General features: G+C 42.1%; 1 protein-coding gene across 2 annotated transcripts; it reads left to right on the forward strand.

Moving 5' to 3' along the window:
• The first annotated feature begins 4,082 nt into the window (after positions 1 to 4,082).
• Positions 4,083 to 27,316, forward strand: KYAT3 (kynurenine aminotransferase 3). 2 transcript variants are annotated; one of them, XM_035123225.3, is made up of 14 exons: positions 4,083 to 4,451; positions 7,467 to 7,567; positions 10,279 to 10,337; positions 11,300 to 11,444; positions 12,597 to 12,746; positions 13,726 to 13,812; positions 14,533 to 14,658; positions 14,757 to 14,877; positions 19,891 to 19,967; positions 20,965 to 21,054; positions 22,462 to 22,648; positions 24,436 to 24,509; positions 25,135 to 25,221; positions 26,082 to 27,316. In XM_035123225.3, exons 2-14 carry the CDS (start codon positions 7,469 to 7,471, stop codon positions 26,136 to 26,138), a joined length of 1,359 nt encoding a protein of 452 aa, XP_034979116.1. In that variant the 5' UTR covers positions 4,083 to 4,451; positions 7,467 to 7,468; the 3' UTR covers positions 26,139 to 27,316. The 2 variants fall into 2 exon arrangements, with proteins under 2 accessions (XP_034979116.1, XP_088529960.1); XM_088673834.1 differs by lacking the exon at positions 7,467 to 7,567 and having other exon boundaries at positions 4,242 to 4,451.
• The last annotated feature ends 460 nt before the right edge of the window (positions 27,317 to 27,776 follow it).

Genomic DNA, 27,776 nt, shown 5'->3' on the forward strand with positions numbered 1-27,776 from the left:
AATTCCATAACAGCCAAAGGAGCTTCTCTGCTGGCAGAAGGATACCTTTGCCTCATCCTATCCCCTTTCAGCAGTGTGGCGCAGGGATTATGATTGTTTTGTAAAGCAAGTAGAAATATGCTCCTTGTTCCTTCAAATATAAACATCCAAGCTTTTCTATAACTGTGCTGTTGCACTTGAATTTCCTCTATGGAGTTCCCATTTGCCTTTTATGAAATTCCCCCTTCTCCCCAAGTTTCACCCCCCACTGTTCTCCCCCTAAATTCAAGAGCTCCCAGTTGTGCCATACAAATCTTTGTTTCCCCCTTTCATTTAACTGAGTACATTAATTTTTTTCAATAAATAGCTTAAAGAGCTGTCAGCTGTGATGTGCTTGAACTTGCTTCCTGCAAATACGTTGAGGGATGTGGTATAAAAGGGAATTTTTGGCCACACGGAATTGCCAGTACATGTTCCAGGGGCAGCATTGCCCATCCTTGTTTGTCCCTGAGCAAAGCATGTAGCTACCTGCATGATGCCTTTCCACCAAATCCAGGTGGAAAGCAGCTATGTCTTTAAATATGTACTTGCATTCAGTTGTAGATGAGGGTGAATAACCTTAAGGTCAACCCAATAAGAGCTAATGATAGTGGGGGAATCAAAGGACCAATTGAATGGGGGCAAGTTATGTAAGGGCAGGGTTACACTTTCCTGTAAAGATCAGGTTTGCAGCTTGAAAGTACTGCTGGACTCAACTTTACCTCTGGATTCCCAGGGAGAGCTGCTGTCTGGAAGGCCTTTTATTAGCTGGGCCTGATATGCTAAGTATCCCTGATGAGACACAGCAGACATGGCGACTGCCAGTTTTTGTTTTCATAATTTTTATTAAAGATTTATTGTCTGTGGTTGGCTGCAGTGAGGTTTGTTTGCATTTGTTGACTATCATAATGCTCTCTGCTGCATTAGGCAGCCTTTGAAGATGGTTAAAGAACTTCAGCTATTGAGATGGCTTATTTTTAATAGGTTTGGTTCAATATGATCAAGTTTTACCTATTGTGTGATGAATGCACTGACATTTAAAATCAGAGTGCCGGTTTATTTTACAGAACATCGCTACTCTTGCTTTGAAAATATCAAAGCCAGCACACTTTATTTGGTAAGCCATATTTATCTCACGTCGGATTTAGTTCCAAGGAAACAGGAATAGAGCTGCAAAACTGTATTTAATACTAGCAATAAAGAGGAAGTAAGTAGTTCCCCTTCTCATGTAAATCTGGATCACCAGCCATGCTTCACAATGCTGGGATAAAAAGAGAAACTTGTCATTCTGAAAGGATCAGGAAGATTTCAGATCAGGGAGAGCACATCTGCTACTGCAGAAAACATTGGTTTCAATTTTAGCACTCAAGTGTGGATGCTCAGAAATACGTGATTAGTTGTTGCACTTATCTGCAGAATCTGTTTGTCTTACAAGCATCATAGTGGTGCACACTATGACAAGGAATTCCAGAAACAGCAGATTTCCATCAAATTTCTGAGAAGGGTTTTTAGTTACATTGAGCATAAATCAGCAAGAATAAAATGTTTTAAAAATTGAGATTTCCTCCTAAAGCCCATATATTCACAAAGCTTTATGACACACTGCCCTCTACTGGCCCATTTGTTGAGGTGATTTGAAGACCAAATAACTTTCTCAAAGTGTGCAAAATGCCGTACTTTTATTTGATCAATGTATAAGGCTACCTATGAATGAGTCCAACTGATGGGCCGCCATCAAGGTCAGGATTGTAATGACTTATGATGGTTGCACCGGGTTTCTAATGGGAGTATTCTGCATTACAGGTGTTAATTAAGTTAGCAGTCCCAGGCTCTTGTGAATACAGTACAGTAGTCACATTCTGCACACATTTAAGCTTTAATGTAATTGTCGCAGGGTGTACTTTTGCCTCCAATGCACTTCCACCACTGGTTTGGGAAATGATGTATACACAAAGTAAGCCACAATCCATTTCTATCCTGTTGATGGTTATGAAATACTTCACAGGTAGGTAGCCGTGTTGGTCTGATGCAGTCAAAACATAATAAAAAAATCCTTCCAGTAGCACCTTAGAGACCAACTAAGTTGTCATAGGTAGGAGCTTTCATGTGCATGCACACTTCTTCAGATACACCTGAAGAAGTGTGCATGCACACGAAAGTTCCTACCTATGACAAATTAGTTGGTCTCTAAGGTGCTACTGGAAGGATTTTTTTTATTTTGTTATGAAATACTTTGTTTTCATCTATTTTCCCCAAAACTACGTTCAAACTGAGAAAAATAATGACCTAGCTGAGTTTTAAGTTGGTAAGGTACGTGTGCACACAGCCTATGAAGCAAAGTTGACTCGAGCAGCAGCTTCACAAGGAAGTGTCATTTCTCTCTTTCCATCTCTGTAGGACAATTGGGTTGTGGGGAGAAGAGCTCTAGTCCTGAGCAGGTGGTAGAGGCATCGTTTTGATTTTTCACTTTACAAGGTGGAAAGGTATATGTACGGTACAGAAAACAAATTACAGTGCAAGAAGGAACATAGCTTTTACAATATTTGTAATTTTACAGGGAAGGCTTATGCTCACAACTGTCCTCAAGCAAGGTCATTTTCTACCTAAGAATTGCCCCAGAGCCCTATCCGCACTTAAAACAGCGCAAACCTCCCTTTTGTTTATTCAGGATAAACTGAAGCTTTGGAAGAGGCAATAAAATGTGTGGCTCCATGATCTTCTGCATGCACTTCTGTGCATTTCTGTTTCACTCAGAAGGCAGAGTCCTGTTAGCCTTACTCCCAAGAAAATGTACACAGGATTTTAGCCTTGTTCAAATACTAGTTAGCAGGCTCAGCTACATCTCCTGCACTCCCTGGGAAAGTGTAGTGGGTAGAGGCTAAAAGCCAGCTCATTATACAGTCACAAGACTTGCCAAACATTTCCTTGGACTGTGCTACTTCAACCTGCCAGTACCATATTGCATCCTACATGAACACCATTTCAGGAAAAGACTAGGTCAGTGGTTCCGAATTAGCTAAGTACTGCAGATGGATCCCCCGTTTTTCAAAAGCCAATCCATGGACTCCCTACTTTTGAAAATTTTGATCTCTATGGTAGTTAATGGTACCCCAGACTCCCTGGGTGGGCTATGCAGACCCCCTGGGGTCTGCAGACCAGCAATTAGGAACCAATGGACTAGACCAGAGCTTTCCAAGTTGTGTGTCGCAACACATTGTGTCGGCTGCAGTGTGTAGTTGTGTCATGCGAACGCTCCCCACGCTCCTCCAGGGGCTGCAAAGGGGTTAGTTTAACCTCCAGTTTGCTAATAAAACCAAATTACTGTGTTGCGAAATGATGCATGTCTAAAAAGTGTGTTACCAACATGAAAAGTTTGGAAAGCTCTGGACCAGACCGATCCTTTCTCCCTGGCATGTATGAACAATATTTTTTTAAAGGGGAGCACATGCCACACTCTTACACTGTGAGAGTGGGTGTGGGGTAGAGCGAGAGCTTCATTTAGGGAAAAAAAGGAAAAAAATGCTAAACAGCAAAACAGCCAAGTGGTCATGGGTGTAGCTTGTCCCCCCCCAAACCAAGTAAATACTGTATATTCCTGCGAATAACACTACTTTTTAACCCAGGAAAATCTTCTCAAAAGTCGGGGGTCATCCTATAAGCCGGGTTGTATTTCTTACACGGCGAGTATATCCCAAACTGGAATATATTTTAACTGGAAAAGTTGGGGGTTGTCTTATACGCCCAGTTGTCTTATACGCTGGAATATACGGTAAATAAAAATACTTAATAAAAAGTAGAAATTGTAGAAAGATTTTGACAGATTTTCCCCCAGCACTTGAGAGGGGGGGGCGAAAGTAACTTAAAACAACAGTGGTTGAGAGATTTCATTCCAAATCTGCCGGACAGAGGAAGATGACAGGTGGGTATCCTTCCCCCTGCCCTAACCTAATGATGCAAATGGCATAGAAGGAGACAGAATCACATCATATAAACAATAATATGCTGTGAAAAACAAGATTTCGGACGTATGCAAAATGCTGGCGCCGCAATGCTAAGGCAGAAATGCTTGAGCGGACCATTTGCAACCATGGTGGGAGCGTGGCCTGTTTCAAGAAGAAGCTTGATTAATAATAATAATATTTTATATTATTTATTATTCCCGAGCCACTCTCTGTTCCTTTACCTGCATGTACAGAGATTAGCGAAGATTGCAAACTTCCTGCGGGAGAGAAAATGCAGAACGGCGGCGGGACCCCACGCTTTCCCCGAGGCCGCAGCCGAGCCGCCCCGAGGCCGCCCCACGGCTTCAGGAAACAACCGAGCGGCTCCTGCTCCCGCCGCGGCCTAGTTAGCCCCTCCTCCCCTGCTGCTTCGTCTTCTCCGCCTTTCGCCTCAAAAAAACACACACGCGCCATATATCCGGGATGAGCGAGGTAAGCGAGTTGCCTCCCCCCCCCCCGCCCGCCACGCGGCTGAGGGGAGATAGAAGGAGGAGGCCGAGCTCCGATCCGCCGCCGTCCTTTTCCTGAACTTTTCGCCCCGCCGGCTTCGGCTCGGCTGCCGCTAACGTGGCTTCTAGTCCCTTCACACGTTTAGATATGAGGGGAGGGAAAGGGGACAAAATGGCCTCGAGGGAGCCTCCTGGAAGAGGTGTACCTGCACCTTCAGGAGGGAGGAGGCGAGAGACCCGGAGGCGGGCGAGGAAGGAGAAGCCCCATAACTTGAGGGGGACCAAAGGGCAGGGGAAGCCCGCGTGGTGGTAGCAGTAGTAAAAATTATATTTTTAATATTATATTAAATAATATTTAACATTAAATAATAATATTTAATATTATTTAAATATTAAAGGTGGAGGAAAGGAGTATTGGCAAGGCTTCGTTTGGGCGGGTGAATCCTTCCCCTCCCCCCGCCAAAAAACCCCTCAGACTTGGGAGTTTGAATTAAGCAAATAATGCGATTTAGTTAATAAATAATCCCAGAAGCAGGCGTTTAAATATTAGGCAGGAGTGCTTGCCGAATGCATCTGCCCACCCACTCTCCCCCAGAATCCTGGGAACTGTAGTTTAAGGGTGCTGGGAATTGTAGCATTGCGAGGGGTACAGGGGATTAAACCCCATGGAGGCCCCCAAACAGTCGGAATCTCAGCTCCCACCCCCCACCCGACAAATTATATTGCAATACTTCATTCTAATTTTATTTTAAGATCAAATAGATATTACAGTATTTGGTTCTGTTGTTGCAGGGCCCCTAAAAGGCCCATAGGGTTGCACCTGCCAACCCACTCCCCCTGAATCCTGGGAAATGTAGTTTAAGGTTGCTGGGAATTGTAGCGACATCGGTTGTCATACTTTTGGATTTTTCCGGACATTCCGCCCGGACACTGCTTTTGACTACAGTGGAAATTCCGAACATATGGCAGCCCTGTACTTTGCCTATTTGGTAACCCAGCACTGGAGGGGTAAACTTGAGCTCCCAAGAAAGGGTTTAAGAAATGGAGGGAACGTGGCCTGCTTCTAGGGTCTCCTCTCCCTATTTTGTGCTAAGATTCAGTTTGCATATTGGCAATTTCAGGTTACGCAAGGCAAGTGGGTTTGGTGCTCGTGTGTGACAAAAAAATCTTCCTAAAGAAATCGGACGACTTGTAGTAAGGAAAAGGTGTGGAAAAATGCACTTGAAGGTGTAGGATAACAATGGCTTGGTGAAACAAAAAATAAAAAAATTCCTTCCAGTAGCACCTTAGAGACCAACTAAGTTTGTCATAGGTATGAGCTTTTGTGTGCATGCACACTTCTTCAGATACCTTGATGAGACATTGTATAGCCTTTCAGCAAACCACTTGGAATGAATGTTCCAATTGGACATCATATAACTGCTCAGCAAATCAGGATGAATACTCAGTTGATAGGTCATATGAAAGTGACCTAGATTATTGGATCCTAATGGTACTAAGTGTTTTTATAATGTTATAAAGACTCATAATGTAACTTTCCCTCAGTTTCTGGGGTGATGAATTTTACAGCTGGCTGTATATGCATTATGCAATACTGTAGTATCTCAAATAAGTAGTTTAAAATATATTTTGATTTCAAAGTCTCAGTCAGTATAGCCAATAGTTGGGGATGAGGGAGCTTTAGACCAGTGCCCCCCCTTTTTTACCCATGTAACACTTGAAAATTGCTGAGGGTCTTGTCAGACAACTTAATTCTTTTTCTGCCTGTTACAGCAATTGTAATGTGCTGTGCTAGATGCTGAATAATTTTCAATTGTATATTTATTTCTTTTATTTCATATAGTATGAAGTACAGTATCAGAATAAAAAGAAGCAATTAAAAAAATACAATTAATCAATATGAGATGAATCTGCCATCTCCTGTCTTCGGCCACAAATCTACAGACATGCTACAGAAGGAATGGCACTCACAGATGGTTGTTGGTCCACAGACCACAGTTTGGCAATCCTTGCTGTAGACCCACAACTTTCAGAAGGTCATAGTTCTCCCACTGGCAGTAGGCCATGGAAAACCTTGTGGGATGCCAGTGGCTTTGGATTACCTGGATCCAAAGTCCCCCAGTTCTCCCTAAGAGACTTGATTCTTCGGCTCTCAGCTGTACCAGCAAAAAATTGACACTTCTCAACTTCCACCCAGTCTGGTGCAAGCAGGATGGCTTCAGATATGGATCTGCTGCTCTGCCTTGCTGATCCTGGCCAGGGATTAGGCTTGTTCTGAATGAACATGCATACTGACTGGTTTCTGTAATCTTAGAAACATAGTGATTTATACTTAGAGTACTGACTGACCCAGTTGCAGGGATCAGGTAGTTACTAAGCCTAAAATAGGAGTGAAAGCTTACCTAGATGGATGAGTATATGACATGTGTGATGACATTCAAGTCCTCTGCTCCTACTATCTAGCCTTAATATGTAAGGCTTATACCAACAGAAAGGGAGCAGGTGGTGCTGTGGTCTAAACCACTGAGCCTCTTGGGCTTGTCGATCAGAAGGTTGGTGGTTCAAGTTCGCGCAACAGGGTGAGCTCCCTTTGCTCTGTTCCTGCTTCTGCAAACCTAGCAGTTTGAAAGCACACCAGTGGAAGTAGATAAATAAGTAGTGCTGCGGGGGGAAGGTAAACGGTGTTTCTGTGCACTCTGGCACTCTTTACAGTGTCCTGTTGCACCAGAAGCGGTTTAGTCATGCTGGCCACATGACCCGGAAAGCTGTCTTTGGAAAAACGCCAGCTCCCTCAGCCTGAATGTGACATGAGCACCGCACCCCATAGTCAAGTTTGACTGGTCTTAACTGTCTGGGGGTCCTTTACCTATATCAACAGACATGCCGCATAGGGATTTAAGTTACACTGAAGAACACTTATACAATTATGGTCTGGTATTTGGCACTATTGTTTGTATGTACAGTAGTTTCATGCACTTATAAACTTACTGTTATGCAGGCATGTTCTTTGCTCAGCAATGCTTCAACTCCCTTGGCACTAGAACATCACTACTGAAGATTACTTACCCTTTGAGATACTTCAGGGTTTCATCCTCTCCTGTATGTATTCCATATCTTCACAGCTTATGTGATTGTATGTCCATATTATTTATTTATTATTATTTATTTATGTTTCGCTCATGCCCACGATCCTGAATTTGGAGATCTGGTTTTGTTTAATGTCTTTGTTTTGCTCTCCAGCATTGCTGGACACTTGTAAACCAATTCACCTTTTGTAGTGAGCAAGTTTGTGCAAGACAGTATTTTCTTCTGCTTGCTTTTGTTCTTATTGCAGAAGGTATCAATTGGAACACTGTTGGTATTGACCATAAGTTAAAATAACGATAATTTTAGTAGTAAACAAGTATGGCTATATAGACGTGCCATTCTCTAAGGTGCTGCAAGACTCTTGATTGATTTAACTCTGAGAGATATGTTTTAAAAGAACCTTGGTAAAGGCAGCTTTTTTCTTCCTTTTGTTTCCTTTACTACCTGTAACACCTCAAGCTACAACCTCCATCTTTTTTATTTATTACATTTCATAGAATCATATGTAGAGGTCCGGGATGTGGAGTCACTAGGTTGGCTTGGATGTTAAAAAAAAAATCCTTGCCTCTCAGACATTTATGAAACAGTTCAAGATTTGGATTGAAAAATAGTGTTCTGGAGCAAAGAACTGTATAGCCAGCACGGTAGAATGAAGGTCACCCAAACAGTGCTTCCTTTTATCTGGACTGTGGTTATGCCGCTTGGTGTGTGTTGAACATTCATATTCTTTACATATACAGTGGTACCTCGGTTTATGAACACAATTGGTTCCGGAAGTCTGTTCATAAACCGAAGCGTTCATAAACCGAAGCAAACTTTCCCATTGAAAGTAATGGAAAGTGGATTAATCCGTTCCAGACGATGAAAAACACCCCCTAAAGCAGCAATTTAACACAATTGTTACTGTCTTTTAACTTAAATTAACTTTTATTTTTTGGTGGCGCTGGGATTGGAGCCAGGCTGCTGGGAGAGAGAAGAGATGGACACGGTCAGGAGCCCCGGAGGCAGCGGAACCCCCCAATCCCCGTCCCTTCGCTTCTCCGCCGCTCTCACCATTGCGAAGGGCGGCTCTGTCGGCTTCTCACAAACTCCCTCAGCCGGCAAGTGTCGCCTCCGTCGTCGTGGCGGCTTCCCCCTCCTCCTCCTCAGGCGACGAGAGAGGGAGCCTCGCTGCCAGCGCCTGAGGAAGAAGAACCCCTAGCATGCGCCTGCCCTGCACAGCGCCTGGCTCAAACCCCTTCCTTTTCCCCATGAGCGGGGAAAGCGCTACCTCCCTGCTGAGCAGGCTCGGGCTTTCCCGCCTTCCTCACCGCGGCGCCGTCTCTTCTCCCGCTCTGAGATGATGGTCGAGGGTCACCGGCGGCGCGGCCATGGTGGGAGGCGAGGGCGCTGAGGCGCGGTGCGGTTCTTGCTACCCATCTGCTTCTTCTGCCGGACCGGTTGCAAGGGGCTGTTGTCGGCGTTCGGGGCAGCCTCCTTTCTCTCGCTGTCTCTGAAACCTCTGAAACCTCGGGTTACTTACTTCCGGGTTAGGATTGTTCGTAAACCGAAAGTTCGTAACCCGAGGTGTTCGTAAACCGAGGTACCACTGTATGTTCCATTCGTCAAACAGCTTTGAAGTTACTTTGGAGAATTTGTCACAATGTTGTTATTGTTTTTAAACTTTAATTCTATGATATTGTCTGTTACACCCTTTAAATATGTTGCTGGTACTTGAGTTTTGTGTTGGACAACTTTAGCTTTTAAAATAGTGGTTAAAAAAACCTAGTTTTTAATAGATCCACAAAAATTCCAGGAAAACAAAGGAAGGGGATTATTTTTTCTTTGGAAAAGTGGAAAAACAGTTTTCCAGCTGTTGTTTGTTCAGAACGGACAGAGTGGCACAACCAGTGGGGTGTATTCTGTACCTAGCAGATTCTTTCCTCATATGATGGAGGGAACATAGAGCCAGGTGCAATTATCTTGTGAAGACAGATCCTATTACCTACACACAGGTTTTTATTAATCTGTCTTATGTACATAGCCTAGCCTTTGCAATTCTGCTCTGACCGTTACTTTGACTTCACCACTTTGAAAAACAACAAGATATATAAATCACATTTCCTCTACCCCTTTGTTCTCAAGTAAGTGCTAAAAGATTATGCTCTGCTATACATCTATGATGTACTCTGCCTTTCTTATACTGGGTTTGAATAGAACTTATATTTAATCTTAACCATTCTATTTAGTATCCTTGCATAGATTGGCATTTTGTCAAACATGTATTGTAATAGAATATTGGTTAATTGTTACATTGAACTGTGTTTGCAGTGCCTGTCAGTTTCATCAGCTTTAGAATGAACGACAAGGAGAAATGTCATGGATTACCATAGTGTCCAACAATACAATACAGTGGTGCCTTGTTTAACGAATGCCCTGCTTAACGAAATTTCCGCTTAACGAAAGGATTTTTAGAGTGGAGGTTGCCTCGCTAGACGAATTCGTTTTATGAAAAATTCGTCTAGCAAATCGCGTTTCCCATAGGAATGCATTGAAATTCAATTAATGCGTTCCTATGGGCAAAAAAAAAATCCCCCCAAAATTCAATGCATTCCTATGGGATTCGCTAGACGAATTTTTCATTATAAGAAAAGACCCGTGGAACGAATTAAATTCGTCTGGCGAGGAACCACTGTACTTTGTAGTTCTAACAAGAATTATCCGTCTTTGATTCTTGTATGTAGACCATGACCTTCAAGCACAAAAATGCAAAACGAATTGAAGGGCTGGATAGCAATGTGTGGTAAGTAATTATTAATGAAAATGATTGAATGAATGAATAATGAAAATGTCTGTACTCTTTGTAGTTCATTTGTATGCTTTTCACCTACATTGCCAGCTGACCAGGTGCAGGGCCGGGGTGGGGGGCAGGGAGAGAGAAACCTCTTGGTCAGTGAAGCCACTGGGAGTGGGCTCCAGGCTTTTGTGTGCTCCTCCCTTCTATTCCGCCCTTCCCAACAAATTAATCCCTTTGTTCCTTTTATGGTTAAAAGATCTTGGATGAATCACAGTGATAATTACTGGTTGTGCAGCCTGTGAGTCTGCAGAACAACTCTGCTAGGACTACAACGTTTAAATAATGAGGGGTCAATTTTAGCTAACAGACTGAGATAAGGCGATTCTGGCTTTGTTTATGAGGCTGTTTTGGTTCTAATTTGCTACATTTATAAAGAAGGAAAAATAAAATAAAAATCCTCTGTCAACTGCAGGGAGGGTCAAATGCACTCTCAACAGCATGGGGGGGGGGACACAAAACCTGTTGTATTGGTCCTCCATAACTCCATGTTCTAGGTGGTCCTCAACCAAGATGATGTATGAATTGCCCTTTGGTGCTTCAGCAGTGGTTATGTCACATCACGTGCTTCAGCTTAATAGTAATAATAATAATAATATTAATTTATTATTATTTATACCCCGCCCATCTGGCCGGGTTCCCCCAGCCACTCTGGGAGTGGAGGATGAGATACAGAAGCCATGTAACGCTTATGGCACCTAGTTCTAGCCTGAAAGCCTGACCTAGAACTAGACTGATGGCAATGAGGCCTCCAGGATCTCTGATTAACTAAAATCTGATTGAATGCTCTCTGGGTGGTTTCCCACAGACCCATGTGTTCTATACTGTGTTTTTGATTTACTATGGATCCGAAATATTCTTCCCTGCAAATGTGTATGAAATACCTTTGTAATGATTTCTTCCTTTCTTAGGGTGGAATTTACAAAAGTTGCTGCAGATCCCTCAATTGTTAATCTGGGACAAGGTCTCCCAGATATATCTCCTCCTAACTATGTTAAAGAAGCATTAGCCAAAGCATCCTCTGTGGATATGTTGAACCAGTACACCCGAGGTTTTGTGAGTATATCTTAACGCTCTCTGAGAGGTTGCTTTAAATCAGTTGCATATCCAAACCTTTTCTCATGGTTTCCACACGCACCTTCTTCAATCTGGATTATTGGGCTGAATAGAAACATGGTAACCATAAATCTCCAAACAGTGGCCAATGTAAATATGGTCCGAAGAGGACTATACATAGGGCCAGGAGAACTGACTATGTAATTGAATCAAATGTCCCAATGTAACATTATTAATCTATATAGTACATTTCAGCATACAGGGCACTACACTTTGGCTTTCTTGCACATAATGCTTAACCATGGTTTGGCATTATGAAGATGAGCTTCAAGGACTAATTTAAAAGATTCAACTTCTGTTTTTTATTAACTGCAGCTTCTTGTGATGTTCAACCCACACACACTGTGGTTAATCATTCGTTGAAACAAACCAGCTTCAAATCATGGGTTATGAACCAGGCTTGTTTCAATAGACTGTATTAAAACGAAGCCGTTTGACATACTGTAATGCTAAACTGCAATTAACTTAAAGCTTCCAATCTTCTTCTTGCAGCTGCATGGAGAAGGGAGCGGGGTGGGGGGGTGGGGAGGAGGACAGGAGCCTGAGGCTTGCTTTGGTTCATCCTTGTAACATTAAACCATGGTTTATATGCAAATACAGCCACTTCCTTTCTTGTTCTTCACCATGGTGCAATATGAGCATTCATCAGAAGGTAGTTACTCCTTTTTAAGTGACCCATGAATGGTAGTATGACTGTTTCTAGAAATTTATATTTCTTACGAACATTTTTGTTCCACATTATTTTATCTTCAAAGGGACACGGTCATAGATCCTTACTGATAGTGCACACAATTCCCAGCTTGTGGAGTTGCACAAAGACTCCTATTCAGTGGAACGCTGGCTGTGCAGAAGAGATTCCATCCGAACTGTGCCTTACATTGTTTTTCTTGTTCAGCTCAGTATAGTAGATTCTCTCCTAGACGTGTTGACAGTTTCTAATTGTTTAAATCTTTAGAATGGTATGTCTAATTGGGTAACTCTGTTTTGTGCATCAGCCATGCTAGATTTGGCCAACAGACAATACTGTATTATTTGTTGTTTGTTTGTTATTAACTGGCATACGAGTCTATGTATTTTCTTTTGCATTCATAGGGACATCCTTCGTTGGTGAAAGTCTTGTCCCAAGTGTATGAAAAAGTTTGTGGAAGAAAGATTGATCCATACACTGATATCCTGGTGACAATAGGGGGATATGGATCTCTGTTCAGTGCAGTGCAGGGACTCGTTGAAGCAGAAGATGAAGTAAGTTTTGTGATGCATCCCAGAATAAAAATAACTCTCATCTATGAAAACATACGTGTGTACACCCACCCACCCTTAGAACATGGGTAGCAGATAGCTGACTTTTGTTAGTTTTGGTCGAATAAGAAATCAACTTTGAAGCAGGGCTTTTTTTTTTACCTGCCAGAATCCTATGCCTTTAAGAGTATGTTGATGCACCTTAATTTAGCAGATGAAGGATTTCTTGGCATTGGGATAAAGTTATAAAAAATGCCTCAGCTGCTTAACTATTGTGCATTAGGTTGCTGTTGAAGGCAGGATAAAGGGACTAGTGTTCTTTAAGCAACTGTATGTCTGAGATGAATTGCCCATCAATCTACCACTTAATTATCAACCTGTTGTAAATTAGCTTCCTTGGCTACAGCTGAAAAAAATCCTAGGTGCTTGTCCTTTTCAGATGCCTAGAATGTTGGTCCTGAACCCTTCAAAACTTGAAATATTTCCCAACTTCAAACCCTGTTCTTTTTTCTTGAGTTGTATAAGTTTGTCAATAATAAGCACTTAGGGTAGGATGGGCTTTAAATCAAATTAAATAGCCTGCCTTATTTGGGGTAAAATTGGCAATGAAGTGATAGCTAGCTGCCTTCTGATATTTTGTCTTTTCTCTTTTGCTTTTTGTGTCTCCCTCATCCCTTCATTTCTGCTGCCATTATTATAAATCTTCACTTATTTCCTATTATCCCCAGCACACAAAAGCAGCCACTGTGAAGTAGCAGTCGCTGTGGCATTTACGGTACAGATATACTTAAGAGTTTTAGCTTTTAATCTAAAATACTACCCCCGTTTGTTGACAAGAAGTACTTCTTTTAATGCAATGTGCTTTCCTAAATATATAAAATTAGCATTGTATCAGATCAAATGCGGGTTCTTTCTTTGAAGAAAGGTATAATATCATTTTGTAATTTCTTACTCACATAGCTTACCTATATGTTTACTTTAGGTGATAATAATAGAACCCTTCTTTGACTGTTATGAGCCAATGGTGAGGATGGCAGGAGCCAAGCCTGTTTTTATACCCTTGAGATATGTGAGTGTGTTTAAAATATTATTATAATCAGAGTTTATTTAGATAGGGGAATGAAGAGAAGTGTTGCACCTTGCAGTTTTTCATAATGAATGTTATTTCTTCCCTATGTTTGCTTTGTGTGCTCAGTGAGAAACAGAATGGATCCAGTAAACAGATAAATAACAACAAGAAAGCAATTCTTCCCCAATGTCTAGAATTCAAATGATAGAAGCCCAAATAGGAGATGGGTTTCAATAATTTAACTTAAGATTGCTTGGTGGCATTGCTTTAAATGTGAAAGCCATATTAACTTTCAAAAGCTGAGGAGTGTGAGCAGGCCAGCTAATTAATTTATTCAGCTTCAATCATCCTTAAGTGCTTTTGTCTGTAACAGTATTTAAAGTGGTACTTAAGACCACAGTGGTGGATGATAATTCTGGTCCCCCCTGGTTTTTTATAGTACTAGTTTTGGATTCTTAGAAATGCATTGCTACTATATGGAAAACTTAATCCTTTAATCGATTTTGATGGCTACATCTAGTGGGTCTGAGGAATCATCACTTGAAAGTCCCAAATTATATGAATGACCTTTTTTTTTGGTTAGTGATCAGAATTTGAGATTTCTATGCAGTTTACTTGTGTATTTTGTATAGTTGAATGATTCTTAGGATAAGACCACTAGTGGAATGTTTAAAGAAAGTTTTTTCAGCCTAATAAAACATTTCCCCCCCTATAACTCAGAGACCTGCAGCTGGAGAGACTGCATCTAGTGCGGACTGGGTCTTGGATCCTGCTGAACTTGCAAGTAAATTTAATTGCAAGACGAAAGCTATTATATTGAATAACCCTCACAATCCTATAGGAAAGGTGAGATTCCTGTTTTTAAATCTGCCGGCTAAATGTTATAAAATGTCGTCTGTGACGATATTGATTAATACATTGTTTTCTTTCCCTTTCTATTTTAGGTCTATACGAAAGAGGAACTCCAGATAATTGCTGATCTCTGTATTAAAAACGACACCCTGTGCATCAGTGATGAAGTATATGAATGGCTGGTATACACTGGCAATAAACACATTAAGATAGGTACTGAATTGTATGGTAGTCAATGGGAAATGTATGTGTACATTTCATTCAAGTTGTTCCTTTCATATGTATAAAAATAGTTCCTATTCTTTGTTGAGTTTAAAGTTATAGCTAACCTCAGAGAGCTACATGCAATGTTTTGATTATAACCCAGTCCTCCTAAAGTATTTTCTGCTCCTTCAGTTTGGTATAAGCTATATCCTTGATATAGCTTATCTACTATCATATCTACTACTGTGGGCAAGAATCCTGTAGAAGAAATGGAGTGGCCCTCATAGTCAACAAAAGAGTGGCAAAAGCTGTGATGGGATGCAATCTCAAAAATGACAGAATGATCTCGATACGAATCCAAGGCAGACCTTTTAACATCACAGTAATCCAAGTTTATGCACCAACTACCGGTGCTGAAGAAAGTGAAATTGACCAATTCTATGAAGACCTACAACACCTTCTAGAAATGACACCAAAGAAGGATGTTCTTCTCATTACAGGGGATTGGAATGCTAAAGTAGGGAATCAAGAGATAAAAGGAACAACTGGCAAGTTTGGCCTTGGAGTTCAAAATGAAGCAGGGCAAAGGCTAATAGAGTTCTGTCAAGAGAACAAGCTGGTCATCACAAACACTCTCTTCCAACAACACAAGAGACGACTCTACACATGGATATCACCAAATGGGCAGCATCGAAATCAGATTGATTATATTCTCTGCAGCCAAAGATGGAGACACTCTATACAGTCAGCAAAAACAAGACCTGGAGCTGACTGTAACTCAGATCATCAGCTTCTTATAGCAAAATTCCAGCTTAAACTGAAGAAAGTAGGAAAAACCACTGGGCCAGTAAGATACAATCTGAATCAAATCCCTTATGAATACACAGTGGAAGTGAGGAACAGGTTTAAGGATTTAGATTTGGTGGACAGAGTGCCTGAAGAACTATGGATGGAGGCTCGTAACATTATACAGGAGGCAGCAACGAAAACCATCCCAAGGAAAAGGAAATGCAAGAAAGCAAAATGGCTGTCCAACGAGGCCTTACAAATAGCGGAGGAGAGGAGGCAAGCAAAATGCAAGGGAGATAGGGAAAGATACAGGAAACTGAATGCAGATTTCCAAAAAACAGCAAGGAGAGACAAGAGGGTCTTCTTAAATGAGCAATGCAAAGAAATAGAGGAAAACAATAGAATGGGGAAAACCAGAGATCTGTTCAAGAAAATTGGAGATATGAAAGGAACATTTCGTACAAAGATTACCATAATCAAGGACAAAAGTGGTAAGGACCTAACAGAAGCAGAAGACATCAAGAAGAGGTGGCAAGAATACACAGAGGAATTATACCAGAAAGATATGGAGGTCTCGTACACCCCAGGTAGTGTGGTTGCTGACCTTGAGCCAGACATCTTGGAGAGTGAAGTCAAATGGGCCTTAGAAAGCACTGCTAATAACAAGGCCAGTGGAAGTGATGATATTCCAGCTGAACTATTTAAAATTTTAAAAGATGATGCTGTTAAGGTGCTACACCCAATATGCCAGCAAGTTTGGAAAACTCAGCAATGGCCAGAGGATTGGAGAAGATCAGTCTACATCCCAATTCCAAAGAAGGGCAGTGCCAAAGAATGCTCCAACTACCGCACAATTGCCCTCATTTCACACGCTAGCAAGGTTATGCTTAAAATTCTACAAGGCAGGCTTAGGCAGTATGTGGACCGAGAACTCCCAGAAGTGCAAGCTGGATTTCGAAAGGGCAGAGGAACCAGAGACCAAATAGCAAACATGCGCTGGATTATGGAGAAAGCTAGAGAGTTCCAGAAAAACGTCTACTTCTGCTTCATTGACTATGCAAAAGCCTTTGACTGTGTCGACCACAGCAAACTATGGCAAGTTCTTAAAGAAATGGGAGTGCCTGATCACCTCATCTGTCTCCTGAGAAATCTCTATGTGGGACAAGAAGCTACAGTTAGAACTGGATATGGAACAACTGATTGGTTCAAAATTGGGAAAGGAGTACGACAAGGTTGTATATTGTCTCCCTGCTTATTTAACTTATATGCAGAATTCATCATGCGAAAGGCTGGACTAGATGAATCCCAAGCAGGAATTAAGATTGCCGGAAGAAATATCAACAACCTCAGATATGCAGATGACACAACCTTGATGGCAGAAAGTGAGGAGGAATTAAAGAACCTTTTAATGAGGGTGAAAGAGGAGAGCGCAAAATATGGTCTGAAGCTCAACATCAAAAAAACCAAGATCATGTCCACTGGTCCCATCACCTCCTGGCAAATAGAAGGGGAAGAAATGGAGGCAGTGAGAGATTTTACTTTCTTGGGCTCCTTGATCACTGCAGATGGTGACAGCAGTCACGAAATTAAAAGACGCCTGCTTCTTGGGAGAAAAGCAATGACAAACCTAGACAGCATCTTAAAAAGCAGAGACATCACCTTGCCGACAAAGGTCCGTATAGTTAAAGCTATGGTTTTCCCAGTAGTGATGTATGGAAGTGAGAGCTGGACCATAAAGAAGGCTGATCGCCGAAGAATTGATGCTTTTGAATTATGGTGCTGGAGGAGACTCTTGAGAGTCCCATGGACTGCTAGAAGATCAAACCTATCCATTCTTAAGGAAATCAGCCCTGAGTGCTCCCTGGAAGGACAGATCGTGAAGCTGAGGCTCCAATACTTTGGCCACCTCATGAGAAGAGAAGAATCCTTGGAAAAGACCCTGATGTTGGGAAAGATTGAGGGCACTAGGAGAAGGGGACGACAGAGGACAAGATGGTTGGACAGTGTTCTCGAAGCTACGAACATGAGTTTGACCAAACTGCGGGAGGCAGTGGAAGACAGGAGTGCCTGGCGTGCTCTGGTCCATGGGGTCACGAAGAGTCGGACACGACTAAACGACTAAACAAAACATATCCTTGATAAGTATAATGCCCATTACTTCCTCAAAATTTTGAAGGTGTTGATCTGCAATAGACCCATCACTGAGCCTTTGAAAATTAAGCAGGATGCATTCTTCCAGTTCAGAAACCACCAGCATTTTGAGACGTGTTAGTTTGTAGACTGGAAATGGGAAAGTATTGTTGCCGGATTAAAATTAGGTATTTTATAAGAGCTCATTAATAGTATTTTGTAGACTAGCTATAATTCTGAAGTATAAGACTATATTACCTTATTAAAATGAATTACTTTTGTATTTCTCAATTTTCAGCTCCCGTCTTTGACATGTAATTTCCTACTGATCTTAATATTTGTACAGTCTTGAATGTTCATTTAAAATCACTTGTATGTAAATGATATGTATGAGCACTTTGGATGCCTTAATGCATCTCTGTCCTCCAATGGACCTTGGTGGGAATGGGGGGGGGGGGGAATCTATTATTTCAGTTGCATCTTATCATATGGGAGAAGTGCATTCCTGATGGACACAGGCATTTTTATCACCCAGCAGATAATATGTACAAAACGCCTTGCTAAACGATTCAATATACAGCATAGCATTTGGCCAACAGTGCTTTTTCGTTTGCTCACTTTTAAGCAGATCCCAAAAACAGTTTTCCAATCTATTGTTGAAACCTACAAACCATTAAACCTATATGCAAGTGACAGTTATTTTATGAACTAAGCAGAAATCTTTTCTCCCAAGAAACCTGTTTTTCTCTAGCTTGTATAACATGCACATAAAGATTGTGCAAAAAGGAGAACACAAATCCTCTCCCTAGAGGCAGAGATGTTCTTGTATTAAGCTTCACGTATTCCATCAGCTGAAATGACACATCGCTCATGAAAAATGTGAAATGAACATTGCATCAATTTACAGCATCTGGTGGTGGCTCTCTAATATTTATCTAATAGAGGTTGCCAGTGATATATCATAAAATCAGCATAGTATTTGTGCTGTCATCTAGGCAGTTTCCTCTGGTTTAGAACACTTTGTCATTTCTCTTATCTAGCTTGTGCAAAACAGGAGCTTCATGTGACTAATGATTAGAGTTCTACTGGCAGATTTAAAGATTGCATATTGTAAGCAAGGATTCTTCTGGCGTCTCAACAGGCATAGTGCTTATTTGGGTAATATGTATGCATGTAGCCTTATTAATAGTTCTTGGTGCTTGCTCAAATACAAAAATACATCCTGTTCTTCTGTAGCTTAATACAATGAAGGTGTTGCAGGTCAATGTTTGTCCTTTGTTCACAAAATATTTACTCTAAAAGTCACCTGGTTGATTGTGTGACTCCCCAGCCATCTTCTGAAAATGAGTTGGCTAGCTGTTTGCTCCACAAATTGATAATCACTTGTTTTGTTTTAGATTTACTAAATGTAATCACAGCCCATGGTGATGGCTGGAATTCATCACAGAACTATGCATTACAGAATGTGTTCCCTTCTCCTTGTCTGCAGCTCATCGCATCACTGCAGCACATAGCATTACTTGTCGTTTTCCTCAATTGGTACCCAATGATGTCAAGTGAGGGCTGGACAACCTGATGATGCTATAGCATGAGTTAATGCATCATCTATAACTTGTATCTCCGCCCTAATATGGATTGCAGGAAAATACTCTTATGGGTTTCTTTAAATTTTTATTTTGGATTTGTGTGTATTTTGTGTGCTACACCGTTTATATGGGATTTAGGGACAATTTTACTCTTTCAGTTCAATACCAACAGTTGTTGTTTAGTCGTTTAGTTGTGTCTGACTCTTCGTGACCCCATAGTTAGGAGCTCATTTGAATGACCCGATAAAATGATTAAGACCTCTCTCTGGTGTGGACATACCCTCATGTGCCACAAGATGCCTTAATGAGGGTGTGAGTAAAGGAGCAATGTGCTTTCAGTACATACAGTACCCATTTAGTTTGAACATAATGAAGCCAGCTTTATACTTACCCAAAAGAATATAGGTTCCTTTGAAGGATGCATTAAAACATACCTATTTATTGTTAGAGAGGTAAAGCTTGTTAGCTCCGTTCATATGTAATTAACTCTTGATCCTTTTCTTTCTTTTTTTCACAGCTACTTTGCCTGGAATGTGGGAAAGAACAGTAACTGTCGGAAGTGCTGGGAAAACATACAGTGTAACTGGCTGGAAGGTAAGTGAACAGAATAAGACATAATGCAAATGAAGAAGTGCTGTATGTTGAAGTGCCACTGTGTTGACGTACCATGGAGGAGGAGATCATTTGCAAGCGTGCACAATCTATACGCAACACGTGCAGAATCTGTATTAAAAATTAACCCCTGACATTATAGAAATTCTAGATGCCGTGCATACAGGAGATTCCACTCAGAACTTAGAAATCCTACTGTTTACATCATTTTGAACAGGCGGCCGCTATGTACGTTGTAAGCAATAAGCCTTTCCAGTTTGCACATCTTTTTGAAGACCTTGTGCTTACTATGCCAGTTCCAATGTTAGATGTAGAAGGTGGTGGTTGCTGGCAGCAAGCTTTGCATGAGAAAATCAGGTCAGGGTCCAACAAGCTACAAGGAGACTTCTGCAGGTGCTTCTTATCCTCACTGCCTGACTGAAAAGGTATCATAAAATGTTGGGGGCTTCCCCAACACAGGAAAATACACGTGGGTATTTCATCCAGAAACAGAACCATGTAAAGTCCCATGTGTGTATGCAAACATACCTTAGGCATGGCTCTGTAGCTCTCTTGGAAGCAGAGTTAGGCAAGCTCATGCTGTAACTTAAATACTGTGCGTCTTTTGGTAATTTTTTATTTTGTGAAAACTATAAATACAATATGTATACACAAACAGGCTCCTGCACAGATAAATAATACATGCACCTGTGCTTAATTTTTGTAACATTTTTGGGGAACATAAATTTCATTTTTCTTGGCAGGGATTTATTTTAATTGCAGAGCAGCCTTTTAAATAGGGACACGCCTTGCTGCCCCTGGGGAGTAATTATCTAAGCCAGGCAGGAAATCTTTTATAAACTGGAAGAGATGGGTCCCCCCTTTAAGTTTGTCAATAGTCCACCAGTTTAAAATGTGATTATTTCCATGTTTCTCAACTTTTATAAATGTTAAGTAAACAGCCAGATATTTGTTAACAATTTATTTCTTTTTGTTGAAGCTTGGCTGGTCTGTTGGTCCCCAACATCTGATGAAGCATTTGCAGGTGGTTCAACAAAATACACTCTATACATGCCCAACTCCGTTACAGGTAGGTACCAATGCATACAAAAGGTTTTCTAGAGAGGGTGATGCAGTGTAGGAGGTTTGAGCCACTAAACATCATTAGAAATTGGCTAATAAGGGATCTATTTGTGGGAATTGCAGATGGAATTAACACTTGAGCATGTAGATCCAATGTAGATTAGCATTTGAATGTCAATAATTTGGACATTCCATTATTAGCAGGAAAACAACAGACACAAGTGATGGGAGTTGGGGTGAGTGATTGCCATTGTATATAATACATACTGCCATGCATCTGATGTGTAGTAAGATTCTCCTTACTGCTTGGCAGGATGATACAGACAACTGCCTTATACAGTGGTTACCTGGACCCTGTGGAAAGTTACTGTTTGGCAAATGTTTGTTTCTCTGCATCCTTTGGCTGGATTGTTTTCAGATCAAGGTGTATGCTTCCTAAATGTTTGGGGTTTTCTATACTTTGTGGTAAGAAAGGAAGATCTGTAGACTTCATTCTCATTTGTGTTTGTTTGTTTATTATTATTTATTATTAATAATTAATTAATTACATATGTATACTGCCCTTCATCCTAAGATCTCAGGACTGTCCATAGCATAAAAACAAGAATAAAACCACAAAGTACGTAATATTAATAATAAGTACAAAAACAAAACAATACCCCCCAACACATTTAAAAGGACCTAGACTGTTATTCAGCCAAAGGCCTGGTTGAAGAGGAATGTTTTCGCCTGGCGCCTAAAGATGTATAATGAAGGCGCCAAATGAATCTCCCCAGGGAGAGCATTCCACAAGCAGGGAGCTACTTAGAAAAGGCCTGTTCTTGTGTTGCTATCCTCTGGACCTCTCATGGAGGAGGCACATGAAGAAAGGCCTCAGAAAGACCTCAGATGATGATCGCAGAGTCTTGTCAGTTTATATGGGGAGATGCAGTCCTTGAGGTATTGCAGCCCTGAGCCATTTAGGAAAAGGAATGATAAATTCTTTATAATTTATGTCATTATTAAAGCATTAAACATTAAAAAATCAGATACACATTACTGAATTAATAACTGAGACGGAAGGTATTTGACTTTTTAAAAATATCATACTTGAAAGGAAATATATCTATTTTAGTGATAGATGTGTATCCAGCAATTTTAGAAGCATTTCCATCTGCCTTCTCTCCCCCCACCCTTCACTGCTAAGCCCAATTGACAATCTTATTTTTACTCTTCACTGACTTTCTATTTTACTAGAATGATCTGTTTTATTATGGAAAAACTCATAATTAGATTTTAGAGATCTGAGCATTTCTTTGACTACAGCATTTCTTATTAAAAGTGAATCTTCACAAGGTCTGCTTTGTGCCTGCTGCTTGTTGATGATGTGCTTAAATGTGTGGTTCCCCCCTCCTTTCCTGATTTGAATTTTCAGGAAGCTGTGGCACAAGCCTTTTTGATAGACGTGAAGCGCATGGATGACCCAGAGTGCTACTTCCATTCTTTGCCTAGAGAGCTAGAAGACAAACGGAACCGAATGGCTCGCATGCTCCTGGGAGTTGGGCTGAAACCTGTTGTTCCAGAGGGAGGATACTTTATGATTGTCGACGTATCTACATTAAGTAAGTGAAGATTTTATTCCATGGCCGGAATGGGGGTGATGACCCAGTACTGAAGCTGGGAAAAATTTACTATTAGTAAAGGGTGGGCTACAATGTGTGTGTTTTCTGTCACAAATATCCTATATAATAAAGTCCCTGTGTCTGCGTCCAGTCCCTGTGTCCCTGGGTTTGCGCTACTGCACATGTGCCCCACGGACACAGGGATTGGATGCAGAGACTGGACGCATGCGCGCACACTCCCCCCCAACCCCTCTGCCTACCGTTTCCCTACCGGGGCAGTAGCAGCGACCTGAGGTGAAGGTGGAAGATGGGTCCGTGTGGCGGCAGCCTCCAGCAGCAGCGCCGCCCCCGCCTGCCTTAGAGACCCACGAGCAAGCGAGGGAGGAGGTGCAGGAGGCGGCGGCTGAGGAGGCGCCAGCCCGGACAAGCCCCATGCGGAGGAGTCGGCGCGGAGGGGTAGCTGCGGCTAGTGAGAGAGGCTGAGAGCCCAGGACACTCTCATGCGGCACCGGAGGCTGTGCTAGCGGGCCGCTCCCAGCGCCGGCCTCCATGGGCGCCTAGAGGATCCCCGCCCCCTCCCGCCGCCGCCCCGGCTTCGGCCCCGCGACAGCCATGTGCGCCCCCGGAGCCACCTTTGTCACCAGCCTCCAGCCTTCTGGTGAAGGAAGGAGGCGGCGGCGGCAGTAAGAGCAGCAGCCGGAGCAACCCAGCCCGAGCATGCCTCACCTTCCCTGGCCTCTGCCCGTCCTGAGCTCCTCGCCCTCAGGGGGCCGGCCTCCATGGGCGCCTAGAGGATCCCCACCCTCTCCCACCGCCGCCGCCCCGGCTTCGGCCCTGCGACAGCCATGGGCGCCCCCGGATCCACCTTTGTCACCAGCCTCCGTTGTTCTGGCGAAGGAAGGAGGCAGTGGCGGCGATGGTAACAGCAGCAGCGGGAGCAGCCCGGCCCGAGCGTGCCTCACCATCCCTAGCCTCTGCCCGGCCTGAGCTCCTCACCCTCAGGGGGCCGGGCTCGCTCAGGTAGGCCCAGCCGGGAAGATCTCCTCACCACCTGCCACCTGCGCCTTTGCCCAGCTAGGCCCCCGAGAGGCCTCGGAAGGGAGACCCCCCGGGAGAGGTCGGGCAGGTCTACTCGGGAGGAAGAAGGCTGCCTCCCCTTCTCCTCCTAGACGCAGGCCCGCTGCGGCAGGAAGATGCCTGGCAATGCGCCCACATGTTGGGGGGTGAGGTAGGCCGCGGCCCCGCCGCTCCTCTCACATACGTTCTAGCGCCCGTTTACCTAACGGGCTGAATGACACTAGTTTTCAATAACGGTAGGTATCCTGCTGCACTTACAGCAGAACTAGGCAGTAATTGCAGCTTGTTGTCATGTTGCCCTTTCTCAATCTGTAAGTGAGACCTACCTGTGTGGTTCCCCACCACCACAAGCAGTCAATGATACTGAACACGGTGGAAAAATACACAGGCTAACGTATCATGATGTGAATTTTTCATTACAGAGAAAAGGGTTGTGTGCCATTGGCAGCAGACCCTTTTTATCGTAATGTCTAGCTCTCCCCTTTGAATGCAGCTTAAGAGCAAATTCCTGGTACTCTGGGGAGCAGTCCTGGGGAAAGAGAAGTGCAATAGCAGATCTTGCACTTTTGATCTTACCCTGGGCTCCAGATCCTTTCCATTTACTGTTCTGTAAAAAAAATCTCTGCTGAAGTGCCCATACTGGGTAATGCTTTTCTTTTGAAAAATTGCAGCTCTTGCAGTGTTTTTCACCTCTTCCTTTTGTTTTAAAGATGTAGATCTGTCTGACATGGAAAAAGATAAACCTTATGATTATAAATTTGTTAAATGGATGATAAAATCTAAGGTAAGGATTGGTTTTATTTCTCCCTCCTACTTTTTTTGCTCAAAAAACTGTTTTAATTCTAACATCTAAGTGAGACTGTAAAACAGGTGGCCCTGATGTAGGGGATTGTGTGCTCATTGGAAAGCTGCATACCCATTGCTGGGCTTGCAGATCTTTTCCCTGCTTCAGCAGAGATAAAAGCCCTTTACTGACATCTGCTCTGTGGGATTTGCCTCTGCTAGGCCAGTCTGTGGCCTAGACACAACCACTACTTAAAGATCAGCTCCTTTGCTAGGAAGATGAGGGCAAACTGCTAGCTCAGGGTGCTTCCAGAATGCAACATTGCTGAATTCCTACAGGGAAAGCACTTCTGTGCTTGAAGCAGTGAAGGAAATATTGTGGCAATCTGTTTGTAGCTTAATTCTGCTTCCCAGACCATGCACATAAAATTTGCCATGTGTGAAATGTTCATCCATGATAGTACAGTGCTATATCTTGCACATGAGAATTTTGTTAATGTGTGATGTGGCCTTAATTAAACTCTTAGGCTGCAGCCTTTAAACTCTCCCAAAGATACAGTTACTAGAGCTTCCAAGAGCTAAGGTTTAAGCTGTTTTAACGCAATTGTGCTTTGTGCTTTTTAAAGAAACTGTCAGCTATTCCTCTCACCTCCTTTTGCGGCCCTGAGACCAAAGAACAGTTTGAAAAGTACATACGGTTTTGCTTCATCAAAGTAAGTTCTATAGCATGTGCTTAAATAAAGCTTAATTGTTTAAGTCTTAGCAAGGCTGTTTGTTTCTATTAGTACCAAAACTTTGATCTTCTCCTTTCACTTTTAAGCAGTTAAAATAACTTTTTGATACTGCTCCTAATAATAATTTCTTATGGTATGATCATATTTTACATCAAGGTGGGCAACCTCTTCTCCATCAAGGAGTAATCTGGAAACAAATCTGGATATTATTAAAATTTATTTCATTTACTCCTGTCATCCTCTTCCCTCCCCATTTTCTTCCTCCTGCCACCCACATGAAATTAGGTCGAGAGACACAAGTTGCCCACCCCTGATCTACATAGTGCCTTTTCTAAATAGTCAGAGCCCTGTATTCCTAATAGTCCTGAAACCTAGGCCAGTGTAGGTAGCAGTTTGTGAATGAGCTGAGTTTTTAACTAGGAAACCTCTACTTCATGCTGTGAGGCATGATATGCTGGCTTCCCTTTATTTTTTCAGGGATGTGACGATAATTAAAACAGTTTTCCTCTGCTCCACAGATTGACAACTAGATTGGCTGGTTGCCAAATCTAGGAGTTGGGGACCAGGTGTCTCTGAATGCATCTCAACCTCACCAAACCATAGCTAGAGTTTATTGCTGGGGGAATGGGGCACATTGTGGATGTTAGCCACTGGGTAGACATACCCAGGTATTTGCCTACTCTAAACTCATGTGAGCATACATGTCACAAAAAGCACCTAATGAAGTCGTTAGAAGTGTGCTTCTGTGGATTTGCAATCTTCTAGCAGTAAAATGTCTTACGCACGTGAATAATATTTCAGTTTCAATTTTTAACTTTTATTGTGTTCATTGTTGACAGAAAGACAGCACGTTGGATGCAGCAGAAGTGATCCTGAAGAACTGGAAGGAACACTGACTCAGAACTTAACCTCTTCTGTCATTTCTAAAAATATATGCACAGTCATACATTAATAACTAGACCTAGAATTTCACATTACAGGTTACCCCTTCTAAATTGCACTGTGCTGCCATCTGCTGGATATTTAATATTAATAATGTGATCCAACATACTGGTTTTGGCATTGTAAAAATTATAGTCTGTTTTCCAAAATATTCAGTGGAAACCTTTTCCAGCAATCTTCTTTTCTTCTTTTCTAAACACACTGAAGTAAAATTTGTGCAGGCTACATCCACCAGAGCCCTGTTCTGCAATCTCCTTTATACTTGTACAAATTGTTAACGCGTTTATTGCACTGCTTTGGGTTTAGTTTTGTCAAACAGCAGCTTTTCTACAATCCAGGCAAAATACTGTATGAGAACATTGAGTGTGGATTTCTGGGCAGGGTCCTTGCTGTACATGGCTTGGCCAGCCAAGGGCATAGCATAGTAGTAGAGGAAAGGCAGCACGGATGGGCATGGGAGCTAGGCGTTGGAACAGGCAGTCTTTTCATTCAGTTGTATTGCTCATGATTGTGTGTGTACAAACACACACACACACATACACACAATTCACAAAAATGAATAATGCCTTGCAATTGGAATGAATAAGAAATGAGGTCTGCACAGTATATTTTTGTGAATTCTATTGATTGTAAGTATGGAGATGAGAGGTTAGATTGCTTTGCCATTTCCCCTTGTTGTGTAAATAAGACAAACAATTTTTTTTTTGCCCTCTATGCAAATGACACATGCTACCTTGCATAAACTGGATGTAATTCTGTCCCCTCAAACTTTACCATTTTATTTTACAATTAACAATCCTGGGGGATCTGTTATATAATTATATGTTACTTAGAATCACAGAATCGTAGACTTGGAAGGGACCCCAAGGATCTTCTAGTCCAACCCCCTGCAATGCAGGAATCTCAGCTAAAGCATCAATGACAGATGGCCATCCAACCTCTGCTTAAAAACCTCCAAGGAAGGAGTGTCCACAATCTTCCGAAGGAGTCCATTCCACTGTCAAACAGCTCTTACCACCACGAGGTTATTCCTGATGTTTAGTCTGAATCTCCTTTCTTGTAATTTGAAGCCATTGGCTCAGGTCCTATGATTTGATTTAACAAATAAATAAAAGCAAAAATTAGTCATAAACCTCGACTGGTTTCTTTCACTGATGTTGTAAACAAGCAAAACAGTGTATTCCTTAAACTTGCCAGAGAAACAGGTTTACAGAAACAGATTCTGCTCCCCTCTCCCTGCTCAATTTAAGAAGAACTAATAAAGAAAATTTGGAAATGATAGCTTCATAGGACTAATATTAAAACATGTTTATAGCCTGATCGTGTGCATATTTGCTTGGAAGGATTTCAATTGACCTTCCTTCAAAATAATTTCATAGGATTGTAGACCAGGCATCCCCAAACTTCGGCCCTCCAGATGTTTTGGACTACAATTCCCATCATCCCTGACCACTGGTCCTGTTAGCTAGGGATCATGGGAGTTGTAGGCCAAAACATCTGGAGGGCCGCAGTTTGGGGATGCCTGTTGTAGACCTTATGGAGTGAGGCTATGCCTGTTTACTCAGAAGTAAGTCTCACTGTATTCCATGTTT

Source organism: Zootoca vivipara, chromosome 7, assembly GCF_965207765.1.
Source record: "Zootoca vivipara chromosome 7, rZooViv2.hap1.1, whole genome shotgun sequence".
Lineage (NCBI taxonomy): Eukaryota > Metazoa > Chordata > Lepidosauria > Squamata > Lacertidae > Zootoca > Zootoca vivipara.